The 17,099-nt window shown below is 41.4% G+C and overlaps 1 protein-coding gene across 1 annotated transcript; it reads right to left on the bottom strand.

Moving 5' to 3' along the window:
* Positions 1-2,299: 2,299 nt before the first annotated feature.
* LOC137296599 (probable methyltransferase-like protein 24) lies at positions 2,300-13,549 on the bottom strand. The gene is made up of 8 exons (XM_067828412.1): positions 13,487-13,549; positions 11,451-11,548; positions 8,031-8,129; positions 7,555-7,622; positions 5,350-5,478; positions 4,157-4,231; positions 3,513-3,651; positions 2,300-3,062 (listed from the first exon to the last, which is right to left on the bottom strand). The coding sequence occupies exons 2-8, from the start codon at positions 11,523-11,525 to the stop codon at positions 2,760-2,762; spliced, it is 888 nt and encodes a 295-aa protein (XP_067684513.1). The 5' UTR covers positions 11,526-11,548; positions 13,487-13,549; the 3' UTR covers positions 2,300-2,759.
* Positions 13,550-17,099: the final 3,550 nt, after the last annotated feature.

Below are 17,099 nucleotides of genomic sequence, written 5' to 3'. Positions count from 1 at the left end.
TATAGATCACTCGTGCGATCTAAACTTGATTACGGCTCCATCGTATATGGTGGAGCTGGTCAAAGCAACCTAAAACTACTTGATTCTGTCCATCACCAAGGCCTATGACTTTGTCTTGGTTTTTTTAGAACCTCTCCTATCGACAGTCTTTACGTCGAAGCTGATGAGCCTCCTCTCAAACAACGCCGTATAAAACCATCTTTGAAATAGATTACAAAATTAACTTCTAATGAGTCTAATCCTGCATTTAATTGTGTCTTTAATCCTCTTTATGGGGATTTGTATTACAAAAAGTCTTCAATGGTTCCGACACTTGGACTCAGAATTAAGCCATTTCTTGCTGCTTCTGTTGCTCCTGTTGGTTACTCAGTCACGTAGGCATTTCTGGTAATACAACGGCCGATCTTGCTGCCAAAGCAGCGCTCAACAAATCTGTGACACCACTTCTTATTCCATACTCTGATTGCAAAGCTTGCATTAGAACTTACAGCCGTGATCTGATGCAGAAGAAGTGGGATAAGTATAAATAAATTACATGAAATAAAACCGTATATTGGTTACACCTACTTGGTCTGTCAGTCCAGATTTGAAGAGATTATTTTACGACGATGTTGTGTTGGCCATACAAGATATACACATAAGTATTTGATTAAAGATGAGGATCCTCCGTTTTGTATCCCTTGTGATGAAAGAATCACAGTCAAGCATATCCTGCTTGACTGTGTTGATTATTCCATCACAAGGGATCAGTATTTTAATTCACGAACTATGAAAGATCCTTTTAGCAATATTAGTCCTCGTTTAATTATTTCATTTTTAAAGGAATTAGATTTCTTAATTGAATTGTAAATAGATAAAGATTTTGTAATTGGAAGATTAAATTAGTAACTCAAATTGTTAGTGACTGTACCCTCAAAGTGGGGTTGAAGTATTACAAAATAATTGTCCTCCTGAGAGAGTACTTAAGTCCCAAAACATCTGAAGTAAATTTAAGTTTTCCAGGTTTTTACTCGTAGAATAAGTGTTCTTTTACTGTATGGCCAAATTTGTCTAAATTGCTAACAGCTGAAGGGATGATGTAAATCCAGCTAGGGTCCATGCAGGAAGCAAATGTACTGTAAGTCCCCATGGTCCTTAGTACGGTGATCTACATTCAGTTGTTGGCAACCTATAGCTCATTTTTATATTGTATTGACCTCTATAGATGCATTGGTTTAGGTCTAATCACTAGTTTTACAGTCTACTCTGTGATATCCTAGTTAGTTTTACTGTCCTTCCTTGACAGGTTTTTACAACGTGTGTGCTATTAATTCATTTGTATTTTTATAATTAATCGTTCTCGTCACGATATGGCTGCAATATTGCCGATGTGACGTTAAATATTAACTCACTCACTCACAAACATAAGGGTTCCAGGTTCAGACTGATGTATGTTTCAAACCCTGGTGCTTATATAGCTGAACCCTCTGCTAATTTTACAGCGCGTACTGGCGTGAATATTTGACCATTAAGTTGTTGTCGGAGTGGTCACTACAAACACCGGAGTGTATACTCAATCAGGCTTTTAGCGGCACGGGGCGATGCCAGTAACATGGACAGCTGTCAGTTACGCAAGTTGCCGATAACAAGTCTCCTACAACGTGAATACTTTAACAACATGTACGAAATATAACTTTGACTTCGGTGAGAAATATCTGAATAATTTTAGGTAGAAATGTACACATTTTGCAACTGTTATACTTTCATAAAGGAAACTGATATACACATAACTTTTTCTTTTCTAAAATATGTGCATCCACATCATTCATGCATCATTATCGAGGAAAGGGACGTTAAATAATTCAAATTCACACTTCAAAAGAGAGTGTGTTTGATTTGGTTTTTAATTTTTGGAAACTGTGAGCTCCAGATTTGAGTGAGTGAGTGAGTGAGTGAGTGAGTTTAGGTTTACGCCGCACTCAGCAATATTTCAGCTATATGGCGGCGGTCTGTAAATAATTGAGTCTGGATCAGACAATCCAGTGATCAACAACATGAGCATCGATCTGCGCATTTGGGAACCGATGGCATGTGTCAACCAAGTCAGCGAGCCTGACCACCCAATCCCGTTAGTCGCCTCCTACGAAGCACATAGTCGCCTTTATGGCAAGCATTGATTGCTGAATACCCATTCTACCCCGGGACCTTCACGGGTCAGCTCCAGATTTGAATAGCAGTGGCTTTTAATATTGAATGAGCTGTATTTGTCATCCGGAAAGATGACATTGGAGACTGTGAAATCCATATATATTTCAAACCATTGTCCTAAAATATTCTCTGTACCTGAAATCCAGCTACAGGTGTGAATACCTTTATTATGAAGAATATACAACAGAACAAATGATCGAAGATAACTTAGATGAATGGTTTGTAAACAATATACACCTAAAAGTAAACATTCGGACTTCACATCGCCATATAGTATATGCAGAATGGTATATTACTTTACAGGTGATAATTTTTTTATAAAACATATATGTACATTTTCAGTTTGTTTTAAACTGACACATCTCCAAATTTCACAACCGTGCAACAGGATTGGTTTTACCATTGATTAAAGGAGATATGGTTGATGTATTAGCATTCGACTTCTTCTTTATGTATGGGTGTGGCCCTAATAATCCCTAGACTAGTATTTGGCAGTTGAGATGTCTAGCTATTGGGCTGTCTAACTAATGGGATGTCTAACTAATGAACGTAAACCCTCACGATCGACAATGTCACTGCACTTCTAGACGTGTATTTACGTAGTGAACTTCGTAACATTGTGTGCGGACGACAGGAAATACAGTCGGTTCAATTTGGCATACGGGATTTTTGTGGACATAAAACTTCCTGAATCCTAAATCCTGCACATCTTTTAACACCTTCAGCCTCCGTATGCACTGATCACGGTCTGTGCATTGGCCATGGTACTCAACAAGCAGCTGTCGGACTGACGACAGACTCTGGGACGCCAACATTTCCGGCAGAGATGGCCACTCACCTCGTTCAACGTCCATTTTAAGAACATCGATGACTTTCTGAAAATGAAAAAGTGTTTTCAGTATTGAGTGAGGTATACAGCCTCTTTGACCTTTTGTCGGTTGTATAAAGCTTTCTGACGTCACCTGGCGTAACACTCGACTTTAGAGCAGATAAATAACTTAACAAATGAACATAGTTTCAGGGAAACTTATTTCAATACAGAGAAAAATAATCTTAACTCCACAAGAAGCAGTACTAGATCAGACAGATCACGGGGTATGAATGCAAAATACCATGTACAATATGTTATGTTTGGGGTTACTGTTTCTGAGAAATGTAAAGATTCTAGCACTGTGTTGGGTCGAGTTCCATCCGTGATTAAACCCACACGCTCAAAGGCAGGCCCATAATCGCCAGGAGACAAAGACGGCCGCCTAGCCCACTGAGCCACTGTTGATATCTCCGTATGACTGAGTACATCTTTCAGTATACCAAGGTGTACATACCTCTGTGTGATTGAGCATATCCTTCAGTCTACCCAAGGTGTGCATCTCCCAATTCTGTTCATTCACTGTGTTCTCTCCACCTATTCCAATATTTAAGAAGCGCACACGTTCTGATCTCTGGTAGCTGTTTGTCTTCATGCTGAAATAAATACCATATTCGTGCTCATTCAAAGCCGAATTACATTTCAAGAACAGGGTGGTTTGTATTTGTACCTGTTATCAAGGTTTGTAAATTGTATGCAGTAGAATATGGTTTCTATTTAGATGCAATTCATCCTCCAGTAGAAGTGAGAGTTGAATTGTATTATGGTTTCTATTTAGATGCAATTCATCCTCCAGTAGAAGTGAGAGTTGAATTGTATTCAGTTGCAATATCTGCTGTATGGGTGAGAGTACTAGCAGTAGGGTGAATTGTATTCAGATGCCATGTTTGCTGTGAACCCTTGCTTGGCAAGTATATGAGTAATTTTTAGCAGCTGATTCATGTTGACGGATAAATCCGAGCCACACATTCATGAACCCACCACCAATTCCAAATCAGGGGATTTGAGCCAGTGACCAGCGGATTCAGACTGATATCATACCACTCCGCCGTGCGGGACTCTTATGTAAAACCTGATATTTGATCACAATCAGGGCCAGACCTGGGGTCAAACGAAAATACGTCACACTCGTAGTTCCTCGCTGTGTCATCGTCGAAAGAAAAATCGTGGTTGATTCTGTGAAAGAAAATAAATACTATACTGTGTTAAACTGTGTATCCCAATTCGGGAGATACCTTATGTATGTCTCTGCATAAAAGGAAGACCAATATTCATCAGTCTGACGATGATCGTTCTCTAGCTTCTATATCGATATCAAACCCAAGTTTGTGACATTCGTTCTCCAATTCATGGTCAAGTTAAAACACAACGATATTGAGATTAGACACGCCAATTCAGTAAGAATCCAAATAATACAAATTACAGGGCCCCGTTCCTGAAAGTCATCGTATCGGAGTCATGATCATCTTATCGGAATCATGATCATCTTAGCGCTATGATCGCTTTGGGGAGCGGGTCCCTGGAAACACTCATACAAGACCACCCCCTGGAAACACTCATACAAGACCACCCCCTGGAAAAACTCATACAAGACCACCCCCCGGAAACACTCATACAAGACCACCCCCCGGAAACATTCATACAAGACCACCCCCTGGAAACACTCATACAAGACCACCCCCTGGAAACACTCATACAAGACCACCCCCCGGAAACACTCATACAAGGCCACCCCCTGGAAACACTCATACAAGGCCACCCCCTGGAAACACTCATACAAGGCCACCCCCTGGAAACACTCATACAAGACCACCCCCTGGAAACACTCATACAAGACCACCCACGGAAACACTCATACAAGACCACCCCCCGGAAACACTCATACATGACCACCCCCCGGAAACATTCATACAAGACCACCCCCCGGAAACATTCATACAAGACCACCCCCCGGAAACACTCATACAAGACCACCCCCCGGAAACATTCATACAAGACCACCCCCCGGAAACACTCATACAAGACCACCCCTGGAAACACTCATACCAGACCATCCCCCGGAAACACTCATACATGACCACCCCCTGGAAACACTCATACAAGACCATCCCCCGGAAACACTCACAAGATCTACGAGAGGAATGTTAAGGACATCAGCAAAACGTTAAACAGGGCGCGTTAAGGAGTTCTGTTAGGTAGCACATACTGGTGCCTGTCAGTTCTTCACACAATAAGACAGTGACTAGTGTCTTCCTAGACTGCATAGATCCTCACGAGTTACACCAGTTACTCACCCAAACGAATACACAATGCAGGGCTTTACTGGGCGATATGTCCTGTCGTCACATATTTCCCAGCCTCCATCTCCCAGATTCCCCATTCGCAGCTTCCGGGAGCACTTTGTATCTATGTTGTCAAGGTAACTGCGCAACAAACAATGTAATAATTGTCACGTGTGTCCACAGCTGGATGTGCTGAAACAAATCTGTTATTTGGTTTAGCAGTCCTATTATATATAGATTTCATTAGGATTTTACTTTTGTCAGGGGTAGGTCAACCTCGGTCCAGGAAGGACAGTGACATGTGACCCGTTTAGACCAGCTTGCAAGACCCAGTATTGGCTAAAGTGAAATCTGTTGTTTCCTCAGTGTAGGCCCTCTCCTTCTCTCTTTCTGGCAAGACGTTGTTGCAGACATATTCTTGACATGAAATGTGATATTTTCCTCAGACGTTTTGACACCAAAGTAGTGCATATTTTGCTTTGTCCAGACTGTGATTGTAATTCATCTGTTGAAACACTTCATGCCTTTGCGTATGAATATGTACTCTGTGTTGAACTGTGTACCCCAACCATGTTGTATGTGGCCAATTCGGGTGTTGAACTGTGTACCTCCCACCATGTTGTATGTGGCCAATTCGGGTGTTGAACTGTGTACCCCAACCATGTTGTATGTGGCCAATTCGGGTGTTGAACTGTGTACCTCCAACCATGTTGTATGTGGCCAATTCGGGTGTTGAACTGTGTACCCCAACCATGTTGTATGTGGCCAATTCGGGTGTTGAACTGTGTACCCCCCACCATGTTGTATGTGGCCAATTCGGTTGTTGAACTGTATGTGGCCAATTCGGGTGTTGAACTGTGTACCCCAACCATGTTGTATGTGGCCAATTCGGGTGTTGAACTGTGTACCCCCATCATGTTGTATGTGGCCAATTCGGGTGTTGAACTGTGTACCCCAACCATGTTGTATGTGGCCAATTCGGGTGTTGAACTGTGTACCCCAACCATGTTGTATGTGGTCAATTCGGGTGTTGAACTGTGTACCCCCAACCGTGTTGTATGTGGCCAATTCGGGTGTTGAACTGTGTACCCCAACCATGTTGTATGTGGCCAATTCGGGTATTGAACTGTGTACCCCCACCATGTTGTATGTGGCCAATTCGGGTGTTGAACTGTGTATCCCCAACCATGCTGTATGTGGCCAATTCGGGTGTTGAACTGTGTACCCCAACCATGTTGTATGTGGTCAATTCGGGTGTTGAACTGTGTACCCCCAACCATGCTGTATGTGGCCAATTCGGATGTTGAACTGTGTACCCCCAACCATGCTGTATGTGGCCAATTCGGGTGTTGAACTGTGTACCTCCAACCAATCAATCTGTTCCTAATAGGTAATCCTTATTTCTGAACTCACATCTACTGCTCAAAAACATATATTTACAGAAATGACATTCCTCGCTGTCTAACGACTCTAAAACATATCCATATTCTCAATTTAAATCTATTTTGAGTGTTGAACCATATCTCCATTGTATAACTATCAAGAAATTCAGCTTCAGCCTAAGTAAGGTGTAGTTCATACCAACTGAATGTATACTGTATATAAACGTGCAGATATACAAATAAACCAAAAGACTGAAGATTATGTGAAATGTGTTCCTGGAACTAGGTGGAAAATGACGACCGTTTCTTTCTTGACATGCACTGCTAATCGGTTAATCCCTGTCGATGTTTTCATCCATCCAGCCTTGTGTAAATTCAAACGACTGATGTGATCTTGTCATGTTCATCTTCTGTGCTAGCAATCGTTGTCACTGCAGCCTGAAGGCTGCTAATGTATAAGTTTGTATCATGGGCCGATGGCGTATTCACATGAATAAGGATAACTGACAGCATATTGACAAAACACTTTCGAAAGCGATTCCGATATGTGCACGCATATTCTTGTCAGTATAGAGTGGAGAGATGGTCATGTACACAGAGGCTATAACATGCACCTGGACTGGTCCACATTAACAATGTGCCACTGTACACAGGGGAATCAGGGGAACCTCACCAACCTCCAACACTCACCTCTTACAGTATCTTTGTCCTCATACTTGTTGTTGCGTGTTCCCCGATACTCGAACAGAATTGCATGACACTTTGCACAAAAATGAAGCTGTCAGTGATGTGACAAAGGCTCAAACTGAACTCACTCACTCACTCATCAACACACCTGTGGTAGGTAAGATGGGCTGCGGTTGCGGACATGTTACTCATGGCATCTATATTCGGCAGGATAATCTGGAATGAATGTCATCCGTGTCAAATATCCACATTCTGGCTGTAATGTTGGTAGAGCTATGGCAACATTAACCCTGCGAGTCTGGACACCCTCTGAGAGAGTCTGGACACCCCCCTGCCAGAGTCTGGACACCCCCTGACAGAGTCTGGAAATTTATCACATATCCAGTTTGTGATGCTGGTAAACCTATTGATAAATTAACCCTGGGAGTCTTGACACCCCACCCCACCCCACCTCCCTCACACAGGCTGGACGTCCATCATACACTGGGTGGGTCTGTTAGGTGTATGTACATGTATATCAATACCAGATTACCGAATCAACCCCACATATTTGAAATACTACATTGTCATCACATTTTAGTGCAAGGCATCCATGTGTAGGACAGCAGATGACGGAGCACTTGCCTCCCCTTGTCGACGAAGTTCTCCGAGGGGCGTGTTGTCGCTGACGTGGCCAGGTACTGGTACCATATATGTCATGACTCCATCTTCATGAATGTTCACCTGAAATACACCGTATCTTTCTTTGCGTAATTAAAAAAAACCTTTGTTAGCAAAATGAAACTCAAAATTCGCGGTTCCATGTCGTCTGTGATACAGTCCGTGATAACCAGGGCGATCGCAGCAAGTTTTAAGGTCACGTGCAACGTAAAACACAACTTTGTAGTTTCCGATACCTTTCGACATGCACTCACCGAAACAGATCACCAAAAATGCCAGTTCAACCTATAAAATCGGAGAAATCGCGAAAACGGAGGTCAACCCCAGCGTGGGGGGATAAGTGTTTTCCCACAACTGTGTCGCGCTGCGCCCATAACGCATGTGCAGTGAATAGGTTCGCGGAGCTTGAAACAGTATGCATGTTCTGAATATGAGGTCGAGAGCGGTAGTCTAATCTTGGTTGCGAGCAAATAATCTACTCGTTACATAAAAACACTTGTTGATTGTGGGAAGCAGCCTCTGAGAAATATGTGGTTTATTGACACCTATATGCCTGCCTACCTGTCTGCTGCAGACAATATGCAATACACAGTTACAGTCACTGACCACATGCAATTTGAACTTAAAGGGCACTGATGCGGAGCAATTTCCGTGGACTGGTGTAAACGTTTGTTATTGTTTTTTTCCCGTGATTACCCGGATGATATCCCAGAATTCGTGACTGGCTCGTGACTTCTGCTGCGTAGTCTGTATGCGCAATTGAGAGTTTAATTATAGACAGATCAACTAAGGCATTACAACGTATTATGAAAACAAATGAAACACTTTGAAGGGTAATCATCTGTCAGTGGAAGAAATGGTAAAAAACTATTAGGACGGTAAAATAATGAAGCCAATGTACGTCTCTATATTTTGTCTCATAACCCTAATTAGTTTATTGTCATATTTGTATGATTTTGAAAATTAATAAAAGAACACACGATCTGCTTATACTTATAGTAAATTTCTAACATGACAGCAACATTTAAACATTGTATAGATTGCCAATGTGGATCCTATTTCACACACATACGCGATCTAGTGTGTGTTTTCTGTCATATAGATTCTGCTGAATGCTACAACAAATAAATTAAAACCAAATGCAAATAATAAATGTAAAACAGACTAATTTTATAGCAACAATGTCAGGCTACTACCTTGTTCAAGAATGTACCCATCAATATCCAGATAAAAATCCGCAGCTGGTAAATAATCCTGTTCCGTGTCGTCTTTATTACAACAGGCTAATTTGCGAAAAAGTAACACATCGTTTCACATCTTCCACAGTGGTGAAAACCTGATAAACCTCTCACACCTGGCAACTAATTGAATGATGTCCACCATTCTAAGTAATTTAGTTAAAAATAATGGGCAGTCAACCAATCAACGCAATGGTGGTTAATTCTTTGAAGGGAGGATGTTGTTTCTACACTCGCACTTTACGACAGGGTGTAGTCAGTATAGATTAGTACAATGGGAACCTTTGTTGAGTAACCTGAGTGGTGTTACCACTAATACTAATTATACCTGTTATAAATTCATTAACGGACCATCAAGAGGATGATGACAAATAACACGTGTAGGTTTACACCATCAAACGCGAGTTACAGCAAGGAAGATGTAATCTCTGTGTCGCATGCAGTCTGAAAACACGTATGGGCCGAAACTGTTTTGGGGATACCAATGGAACTTCGTTACATAAGAAATGCGCACAGGCATTTGCTTTGTACTTGGGTAAATAGGTGTAATCAGTTTTTTTACGTAAGGAAATTTTCGGATTTCTCTACCAATGGTAAAGTCATTGTTGTTAGTTTACGAATTCAGATAAATCAAGTGTGTGTTTTTATTATCATAGATAATAGACCGGGATCGCAGCTACCAAAATTTACATATGATGTTTGCTATGACAGCTGGGCCAACCCTCAAAACTATCTAAATATAAAGCTTTGCAATCTTTCGTACTGAAACAAAAGGCTTGCTACGTGCCTGTAGACATCATATTTTCACATAACATGATTAAATACTTGTATCGATGTAAAAAACACTGAAATAGGACCAAATTGGATCAGTCACTATACTATCCGAAAAAAAACTACACTGCTGGGATATTTTGTTACTTTGTTATTTTGTTAATTTTAAATAATGGCATATGATGGGCATCCGGCCTCCTGACTGTTTAGGGGAAGAAATTCTGCTAATATGGACCGGAGCCCAGTCCATTTGTCCGTCACGGTTGAGAGAGCGGGCGCTGACCAATCTGCAGTTTGGTTTCGTAATTAGACCGTTGGAGAGAAACATTATTCGCTCCGCATCAGTGCCCCTTTAACACCTATCAGGCTATACGCTATAAACAAAATAAATTGATTTATGGCTCGTGCACCCAAGTCCCGTCTCTGCCACATTATGTAATCAGGCAGGTTTGATACTTTCACACGTGACACGTTTTTATGTCTGTGGGTTGCAAACAAACTACATCCATTTTTCTCGGATGACTGGATCTGACGGAAACTGGCGCAAACTCTTGTCGGTTTCAAGTCCTGCGTTGTACTTGGACGAATAATAGTTTCCAGCCACGCAGTAGTTTACCATCTCTACTGAGATGATTGTTGATTGGATCGAACGCAGATTCAGAGATCATTTGTTTACAAAACCCAACATCTCTCTATACTTTCTGTATGGATAACAGTTTCTTCTGGTGTATATGATTTTGTTTGACAACGATATATGAATCAATACTGAAACGACGCATCAAGTACACAAAAAAGTTGTTATCCATAAAGAATCTTACTTTCCTGTGATTCGGCATACTTCTAGAATGCCCATCAAACTTCTGTACACACAATGAGCCCTCGGCATATCAGCAAATGAATCAGCCAATCGGAAGCCGTCGCTACACTTGAGTGCACACCCCCCGCTATGACTGGGTTCGGTCTCCCAAGGTCTTCGTTTCGAGGGAAGTAAGCCCAAGTACAAAATATTGCACTTTTGAATCGCGATTGTACACTGATAATTATGTTTATTTGGTTTTTTTAGCGAGCAGCAATGTACATTATATGTCATGAATGCGTGATAATTCTGTTTTAATTATGTTTGATGTTTTGGTTGCATGTGACCTTTAACTTGGGACCAAGCCTTTTGTTCATCAGTGCAACCGGCAGTCATGAGTCTCCCCAGTGGTGATGGACTGGGCGTGGTAGTTTTGCTCACCTATCTCACTTGTATACTTAAACATTTTCCAAAGTGCTGATTTGTTAAGAGATCTTACATATGATAAGCAATCACTACATGCTGCAGGTGTTACTCATGTTTCCGCCCCCCTCCCATACAGATCGTAAATGTACTCACCTGGTAGTGAGTCACGATGACTAGCACCACCACAACACAAGCCAGGATCACCAACAACAACAGTCTACCCTTCATTGCATCCGTTACACGTGTCTTCTCTGTGAAAAAGCAGGTTACATAGATCATTCGAATATCTTAACTCAGCTTAATAAGATCCACAAATGCATGCATGTTTGTTAGATCTGTCCTTCCCTGCAACACCAGGAAATAGGAAATCCTCCCTGGGTGCAGATTAATTGGCTCAGCGGACGACGCGACAAGTTTCCGGGTTCATCTCCTGTGAGTACAGCAATTTGTCTTTGCATAAATTTGTCGTAAAGCGTGGTGTCACAGCCATACAGCTCTCTCTTTGTACATAACGACGACTTACTTACTGACAGGGTATTAATACTTCTTGAACGTCTATTACACAAAGCATTGTCGATCCCTTTCAGCACTGCCGTCACCTAGCCCTGATGCCTTTATCAGCACAAAATTAATCTCCTATTCAAGATTAGTTGTTGTGCGAATAGTTTGTTTACCCTTGATCGCATTTTATCATTTAAAGTTCTATTCTAAAGAGTGATAACCTTATGATTCAATGGAGTAAGGTATGTCTCTGTCTGCCGCCACACTCGCCAATATGCACCCTGTCTGACTGTGGTCTGTAAATAATCAAATACTCCCAGTGATCGATATCACGAGCACCGATCTTCCTAATTACCACAACATGTTTCAAAGGGTTCTGAACAATGGCATAATGTTCTACATGGAACAAACCAAGCACATATATTGTATGATTCTGACAGCGTCACAGGAACTAAAGCGCTTAACCTAGTTAATACCAGAAATCACACATGGTACTCATATGGGGAATCGAACCTGAGTCTTCGGCGTGACGAGCTGGTTAACGTTTTAGCCACTAGGTTACCCCGCCACCCGTATACGGCAAGAATGAGTGACTTTAGATAGTAGGTGAATCGAACCAAATTATGCAAACAAATACATTTACTTGTCCACATCAACATAAATTAGCAGTACTAACGGTGATAATAGCCTGAAGAAAGATGAGTGTTGTTTGTAGTCCATCTGTCGTCCCAGTGCTGTTACCGTGACATGGTGGTCAGTCCTCACGCCTCGTCCATAGAGTTAACCTCAAGACAGTCATGTCACACTGAGTGATACTCCAGTTTCATATTTTTATCTTCAAAGACTGTTGGAGATGAATGCGGTGTCCGACACATTCGTATGTGTATGTGAGGAAGAGGACGTCGGCCACTCCCACAGGACACTAGGACACAGAGAATGTCCGTTCCGCTAGCCCGTATTGGTACGCTTTATCTACCATTCTATAATTGCATACTTTAATACTCTATACATGAACACATTTATGACCTTCATGACTCATGTAATCGTATCCAAATTACTAAGATCGATGTTCATGCTGTTGATCACTGGATTGTCTACCCTAGACTGGATAGTAAACAGATTCCAGCCTTAGAAATAATAAGAACGCAAATATCAGTTTACTCAGATATCCAAACTGCCTAATGGCGCCAGTTCATCATCAGAACTATCTATGCGCAAAGTTTAGTGGAGAAATATGTGACAGTTTCTACGTTCAGCTCCAGAAAAGACGAATTTGCTTAAACAGTTGGACGGACACAAGGATAGAGTAAAAAATAATACCTCAGAAAAACGTGTTTATGATCTGTCAAACGACACTGGGTGGATTGTATACATTTAGTTGTATACGTCACTCAGGTTATGAATTCACCTGATGATCTATCTGTCGTGGAGGTGAAAAATCAGTCTTGAATCTCCACTGTATATTGTAGTGATATTATCGTCTACAATTATCTTCGAGGTGGGTCAGTGTGACCGAGTGTTTTTGAAATTTTGAAAGCTAACGTTTCGACAGTCCATATGATGTAGCTAAGGAGAGATGCGATGATGTACCATCAAGGTATATGATTTAGACAATACAGAGAGAGAGAGAGAGAGAGAGAGAGAGAGAGAGAGCTCTCAAGTGTTGTTGAGAAGACAGTGATACATACCTGTTATATGGTTACATAACGAGGCGTGTGTCTCCAGACACTAGCGAGACATGTTGCTCAAGCAGGGTGTGGTTAACTGATAGATGCATGACCAACCACAGTATGCAGTAGTGGCTAGCGTTAGTGATAACAAACGATAAGAAAATATCTCCCGCTCTTGAACCTGTCGGTAATGAACTGGTCTGTGCAATGAGTGACATAAAAAGAATGCAGAGTATTAAGTTAAAGCTGCTCAACGGCTCTTGCACTCCAGATGAGAGACGAGGATGTACAAATTGATCTATTTAGAAACGAAGTCAAAATGAATATTGACATTATTTCAAGAAAGATGAATGACGTGTACATAAGTTCAGCTGTGTTAACAAGAGAGCTGTACTGAATGTAATCCATGATACAGTCAGAAGCGGTGAAGCAGTATGATGTGCACTCCGCGAATCTGGACACCTACCACATTCAGCCAAGACCATGTGAGGTTCAAGACCGAAGACAGTGACACTGTGATAACAAACGGGGCTGGGGGTGGGGTGGTGGTGAGGTGGGATTAGCTACCCTGAGACAGAGTGTGAACCTTGACATTCCATGTCATCAGTCAGAACGATAGACAACCAACGCTACTGTGAGTTTTGCCAACGAATTGGACAAGTAATTTAAGTTGCTTCACCTTGATACAGGAGAACAAAACTTGTTTTATTTAATATTGAAGCTAAAATGTCGTTTGATATTATCGTGGTGCAGTTACTGAATATGCTAAAGACGAGATGTACATTTCTCCCCTGTTAGACAACTGAGACACCTAGGAGGGTTCGAGCCCTTCGTACGCTATCAACATAGATAACAGCGCAGCCGACAAGGTTTACAAGATGACAATTTCTGGCCTCCAGCTGTGAAATGTAGAGAGGGAGTTCCTTATTCCCGCAGAGGTGATAACAGGGCACTGTCAACTCAGAATCTATGCTTTCCTCATACTTCCAACATGCTAAGTACAGGACCATGGGATGTAAAGGTGTATTGTATTGTCACCACTACTAAGAGAAACTAGTGAGTGACTGACGTCCTCGCATTGTGGCTGAATAATGAAACGCAAGGCTGCATGTTCGACTGTCTCAGTGTCAAGGTCAACGTTGCAGGTAAGATAAAAGCTAATAAGAGAGGATTTAGAGGAAAAAGCGGCCGTGTAGCAAGTTTCTTTGTCATATGTATGTTTCTATTGTCGTTGCCACTGACAAGGTAATGTCTTCCTTCATTCCTCCCTTCTTTCCTGCCTTCATTCATCCATTCAATCAATCAATCAATCATTCATTCTCTTCGTTCTTGCGCCGTAAACTGCAAAGCGTTTACTAAGCATCCATTGTTCACAGACCATAAACTATGCTGTTATTTATTACTCTTTTGAGGTGTGGGAGAAGATCACGTCGACTATGGGTTGTCTTTCTCCGCAAACAGCGTCTGCAAACGCTGTGATGAACATGTCCAGACATAACAAACTTGAGTACCCATCTCTCATCACCCTTTGAATGTCCGGAGCATCACATCCTAGCTTTCACCTCAGAACCATGTTGTATGATGAAACAAGTCCGTGTGTTTAGACACCGACCTTCTTGTGGTCCAGCACAGCCATCAGAACAGACACAGTAACAATCGGCGATGACGTTTCCAGTTCGGAACATAGCCACAGTACCAGGGGGTGATCATCATCATCATCATCATTTACATTGCTACAAGAGTCTATGTTCTGTAATTTGTATTCTTAATGGTTAAGCAATAGTTGTTATTGAGTTTTGAGTGATAGTTATTAATGGTCACATTTCGTATCACGGTAATAGTGTTCTAGCGGCACGCCTTTAAGGTAATACTTCAGAGTTGCCTCCCCTCTGTGTGGTTTGACTGTTGGTAAACGAGGCCGATCGGGAAGCTTCGATACTTCGCTGGAATGCTCAAGAATCAGTGACTGTATACATATAAGCCTGGTTGTTGTGTTAACGGCACACACACACGGCATACATCTGTCTGCCTCTTCGTCAAGCTTGACCTACATTCAAGACGGCTCGCTGTGAACGATTTAATATTTATCAGTAAAAAAATCAAGACTTTGGTGAGTTGCTAAAATATTTGTGACCCATTGCTTGACATTTGACTCAGTTGCATTGTACTAGAAACCCCTATTGTGAATCTTTGTATCTTGGTCTATGGTCAATACATAATATTGGATATTTTAGACTTGCCTGTGTTATATTTTGGTGGTACTGAGGGGATTTCATACAAATTCTTTTGTCAGGGCAACTTTTTAACCGTAACAAAAATCACAGTGTTTGCATTTTTTAACACTAGCAGACTGCATTTTGACACACCGGTAGACTAACATTTTAACACACCGGTAGACTAACATTTTAACACACTGGTACACTTACATTTTAACACACCGGTAGACTAACATTTTAACACACTGGTACACCTACATTTTATTACTTTGTCAAAATGGGGTCCAGAACCATGCTACTCCTCGGACCAATGGACATTTGAGGGTTTGCCATAATATTCCACACGTCGGTTTGAATACGTTGAATCCTCTGCAGTCCGAGAAACTGACCACTCAGATGACAGAGCAGTGAAGAAGTGAATCCTGTTTACTGGATTCCGTCCTTTTGTGCAACTTCGTGTCATGTCCAGAATCGTTTGGCTAATTTATTTAGCTGGATAAATAAATATTAATCAGTATGAGCTGATACGTCTCAGTACTTGTATATTGCAACACAAAGCTCCTTCCTACCCTTGCAAACACATCGTACAGTGTGCTCTGTCGTACAGTGTGCTCTGTCGTACAGCGAACTCTGACAAACGGAAACCTGGAAATCGTGGAAATGTCAAAACGAGCTTCTGCGACTATAAACGTTTGACGGTCTGGTACGGAATTGATACTATATCAATCTCATAGTGCGTTACAGACCTACAGTGAATAAACGCAAGGAAACACATAACAGGTGTAACCAGTGAGCCAGATGCATCGTAAATCCTTTTTCGACCTCATCAGAGACAGTCTGTGATTTCTAAGTTAAGGTATATTGACTGAACTTCGACGTAAAATATAGAAATACGATGTTAATAAAGCCTTAAATTAAAAATCAGTTGTAAATACCAGTTTGTTATGAAACAGGTACTTGGAATTCAGTATAACCAGTGCTGTTTGGGGTGTCTCTTTTCACTTTCACACGTCACTTTCACACATGTTTCGGTATGGTTGCCAAAAGTGTCCAACACATCGGTGACATGCAACATTCCACTGACTTGTGCTTTTTTTGGAATAAAGGCAAAAGAAATTGAACGTCATTGCAAAAGAATACCCAGTCTTGACTAACCTCAGTCTGATCTGGTGTGAAGGGACAAACGGCTGTGACAATTACAGGCACGTGTCATTGAGAATGATGAAAATCATTGAAATTTGAAAGATTCTTAGCAAAACTTTACACAAAAACGAAGCTGTTCACATGCACGATATTTTCTCAGGCCTTTTAGCAGTTTGATGTATGATCCTCATGCAGTTCTAGGGCAGACTAACCAGGAATGTTTATGATTCCACGATGCCATTTACAAAGTGGTCAAATGCAACATATGTCAT

This window comes from Haliotis asinina, chromosome 9 (assembly GCF_037392515.1).
Source record: "Haliotis asinina isolate JCU_RB_2024 chromosome 9, JCU_Hal_asi_v2, whole genome shotgun sequence".
Lineage (NCBI taxonomy): Eukaryota > Metazoa > Mollusca > Gastropoda > Lepetellida > Haliotidae > Haliotis > Haliotis asinina.
Note: the sequence above shows the minus strand (reverse complement) of the source record. Positions and strands in the feature narration are given on the sequence as shown.